The 3,549-nt window shown below is 41.7% G+C and overlaps 1 protein-coding gene across 1 annotated transcript; it reads left to right on the top strand.

Moving 5' to 3' along the window:
- Positions 1 to 1,865: 1,865 nt before the first annotated feature.
- Positions 1,866 to 3,230, top strand: LOC147642365 (uncharacterized). The gene has a single exon (XM_086778431.1). It carries the CDS (start codon positions 2,113 to 2,115, stop codon positions 2,920 to 2,922), a length of 810 nt encoding a protein of 269 aa, XP_086634557.1. The 5' UTR covers positions 1,866 to 2,112; the 3' UTR covers positions 2,923 to 3,230.
- Positions 3,231 to 3,549: the final 319 nt, after the last annotated feature.

The following is a 3,549-nucleotide window of genomic DNA, read 5'->3' as shown; positions in this document are numbered from 1 at the left end:
CCAATCCCCCCATAATATACAACCCAGTCTTTGAAGTAATCCTTCCTAAATACTTTACCTCCAATTTGAACCTCCACCACTAGAGCCCTACCATTAGGATGATTAGCAACTAAAGAGGGATTCAGGGATTTCTTTATAATGGTCATCACTCCATTGTAGCAATAGCCAATCCCCCCATAATATACAACCCAGTCTTTGAAGTAATCCTTCCTAAATACTTTACCCCCAAATAGATTGTGTTCTTGAATAACAAGAATGGACAACCCCCAATCTTTAACCATGTTGGAAAAGACAGCATTTTTTTTTGTCATCTTTGATACCTTTCACATTCCAGGTTCACCCCCTTACCTCCTGTTTATTAATCATGCAAGGGAAGTTTCAGGGACCATCTCCACCTCCTCACTTCCTCCCTCATCAGGAGCTAGCTTCTGGGATTCCTTCCAGGCAGTCTCTACCTGCTAATTAAATCTTTCCATATAAGAAGTCTCACTATCCACTCTTCCCAAAGGGCTAAAAGGGTTGGAATAAATCAGAGGACTCAAATTGCTAGGTGAACTACTGCCCCCCTTCTCCTTTACTAAGGGTTTGTTTAGAGATTTTCAAGCTTCTTCCTTGGCCAATCTGAGGCTAGATTTATTTTTGGTTTTCTCCATAACCATGGTCCACCCTCCTTCAGTCTGCCTACTTCCCTCTACTTCCTTGGGGGTCTGATAGACCTTTCCCTTTATCTTCCTTTTTCTGGTTGTTAGGAGCTTCTACAGTATCTACCTTCATTTCTCCCTCCAAAGGGCCCCCAGCCTTTTTACCGTTACCGGAGGTTTTCTCTTGAAGCCCATTCCCACAAAATTTGGCTGTAATACCAAAGGCCCTGCACTTAAAACAAGCGCCGGGAAAGGGGGCAAGTTTTAACACCAAAACTAGTTTCCTGAGTTCTCCCATATCAACCTCCATAGTACTAGGGGTCTTAATACCAGTGTTCCAAGATACACAGACTTTAATGCCATGCCGACCAGACCCTTGGATGTACAAAGTAGGACCCAAAAATTTGGCTAAATCTCCAAGCATTGGCCGGAGCAAGGGAGGGAGGCCAACCAATTCAACCCACACCGGACAAGAACCTTTCGACCCTTTGTTTGATGTTAAAGAGCTTCTATTTCTATTGAGATACTTCTTGGGCAATTTTTTTTTTAATTGTTATAAAAGTGGAGTGCCGTTTTCAACGCATGCAAGCTGGGAGCATGCAATTCCTTATTGCCGAAAGGAGTTAGTGGATATCGCTGTCTTCTAAAGCCAGATTCGTTGAGATCCTAGGCAACGGAGTGGACTGAGCGACTTGCTATCAATTGGTTTTAATTACTGCATATCATATAAGAGGTTGTTGAGGGTATCTCCAAGTATCATATTGCACTAGGCTGATTTTTGATAAAACAAGGACATACATGTACAGTGAGCGTGATGAAGACCACCACCGAGCAAGTAGTGCTCGATTTTTTTTTTAAAAAAAACCCCTCAAAATTAAAGGCAATGCTTAGAGTTAACCTTGATTGTGGATTTAGACTTGAAAATTACTAGACATTATACAAATATCCGAATCTATAATTAAAATGTATTTGTATATCTGGATCTATAACTAAGATGTATAAATTTCAACCTAAAAATTACACTACAAACAGGGTTATTTGAACACTAGCATCGAGGAGACCCGGTTATGTGAACACTAGGATAATATATAGTTTGCAATAATAATCCAATAATCATGAGAAGAATAATAATCCAATAATCATGAGAAGGGAAGGGGGCAGAAACCATAATAAATTTCAACCTTTAGATTTCTAAATTACAACCAAAAATTACACCGAGGATAATATAATATAGTTTGCAATAATTATAATCCCATAATCATAAGCAAGGGGGGCAACAGTTGAGCTGTAGCCAAAGGAATTGACGTCGTGCTTGTCGCCAGCTAATGCACGCAACCCTAAGTCAAACTTCCTATAATTGTTTATCGAATGTCCGGCCCTCTATATCGTGGGTGGTGCTCATGTGCGCAACGCGATCAAGCTTAGGATTCTTGCATCTCATTTCGCAACAGCGCCTTTGATTGTGTGATCCATGGCCAAACGCAAAAAAGCTCAGCATCATCCTGCAAGCCACAAGGTGGTGGTGGCTGCAGCTGCTCGTACTCCGCCTGTCATCCGAGTCGTACACGTCAGCCCCCCGCAGGTCGTACGTATCGACGTGGCCAATTTCAGATCGACGGTCCAGAGCTTGACAGGCTGGGACACGTCAGCAGATTCTCCCAGTCCGCAGTACAGCATGAGAGATGATATTGCAGTTGCTTCATGCAGCCGGTCATCTGCATCATCCAGACTATCATCACCATCATCATCATCATCATCATCATCCTCAATGCCATCATCAATATCTACATTATCATCTTGTTCTATTAATCGTGAACTCCTGCAGGTAGATGATACTATACTTGTTTCTGGGTCATCATCAATATCATTACTGCCGCTCCCATTATCATCATCGTCACCACCGTCGCCCGTGTTATCACAACAAGCATTACCATCTTCATCATCATCATTATCCCCATCATCATCTTGTACTACTCATGAACTCCCTGTGCTGGATGATTGCATTGCTAACTTTAATGATTATAGCCGAGTAGTGTTTGGTCGCAGCAATCTTCACGAAATTGCGCCTAATGATGTCTTTGCTGATGATGATCTGCTCTCCATGATGATGGTTTTGAGCGACATGGGCCTCCCCCACGAGCATAACTATGCCTTCAAGCCTAACAGACCATCACCGGTCTTGCTACAGGACTATGAGGAGCCTCTTCCCATCAAGCTTATGGAATCAGATATTGTACCACGAGGACTGATCGAAGATCTCGAGTTCTTGTATGAGGTTTGAAGATGGCGGTTTAATTGAATATGAAGCTGGCACAGATCAGAGAGAGGGCCGTCAAATTGATGGCGTGCAGGTTGCGGGCAGACTAAAGGCACCAGTATGCTCTTCAACACTAGTTGCTTTGAAATAGCTAAAAATACCAAACAACACCGTTACAGCTGATCCTTCAAGTATGACCAGATCCTCTGCTTTCAACAACAAGATTGCCAATAAATTCTCAGCAATTCCTGTAAACAAGAAGCCATGTTCGCTCCAGCCTGTCTTGCCATACAAAATGGTTAATATTTAGATTCGTTCACTGTTGTGGGAACGTGTTTTAACCTCCGGAGTTAATGTGTAAGTGCGCAAAGAACGTGTGTTTTTAAACTAGATTTTCGACCAAGAAATTTCGTCATTTATGAAAATGTTTTTAGCATAGTTTTGCACCAAAATATGTAATGAACCACCTTTTAGAAGAATATTTTGTGACTTGTGGGTCCTTGGTCAATATATAATTGGGGCTATTTTCAACTTGCCTTTGTGGCAGTGTTCGGTAAAACATAAAAGGCACTAACTCCTTTTCACCACTGCTTGAGAAGGAAATTACCATATTTCAGAAGGTATTTTCAATAAAAAACTTGTGAAATTTGA

The sequence above is a fragment of the Cibotium barometz genome, chromosome 1 (genome assembly GCF_041138505.1).
Source record: "Cibotium barometz isolate CiBa-2024 chromosome 1, ASM4113850v1, whole genome shotgun sequence".
In the NCBI taxonomy this organism is placed as follows: Eukaryota; Viridiplantae; Streptophyta; class Polypodiopsida; order Cyatheales; family Cibotiaceae; genus Cibotium; species Cibotium barometz.
This window is presented reverse-complemented; position numbering and strand designations above follow the sequence as displayed.

What these genes read in the sequence shown, in the direction of transcription:
- LOC147642365 (XM_086778431.1), top strand. Translation starts at nt 2,113, where the DNA reads ATGGCCAAACGCAAAAAAGCTCAGCATCATCCTGCAAGCCACAAGGTG.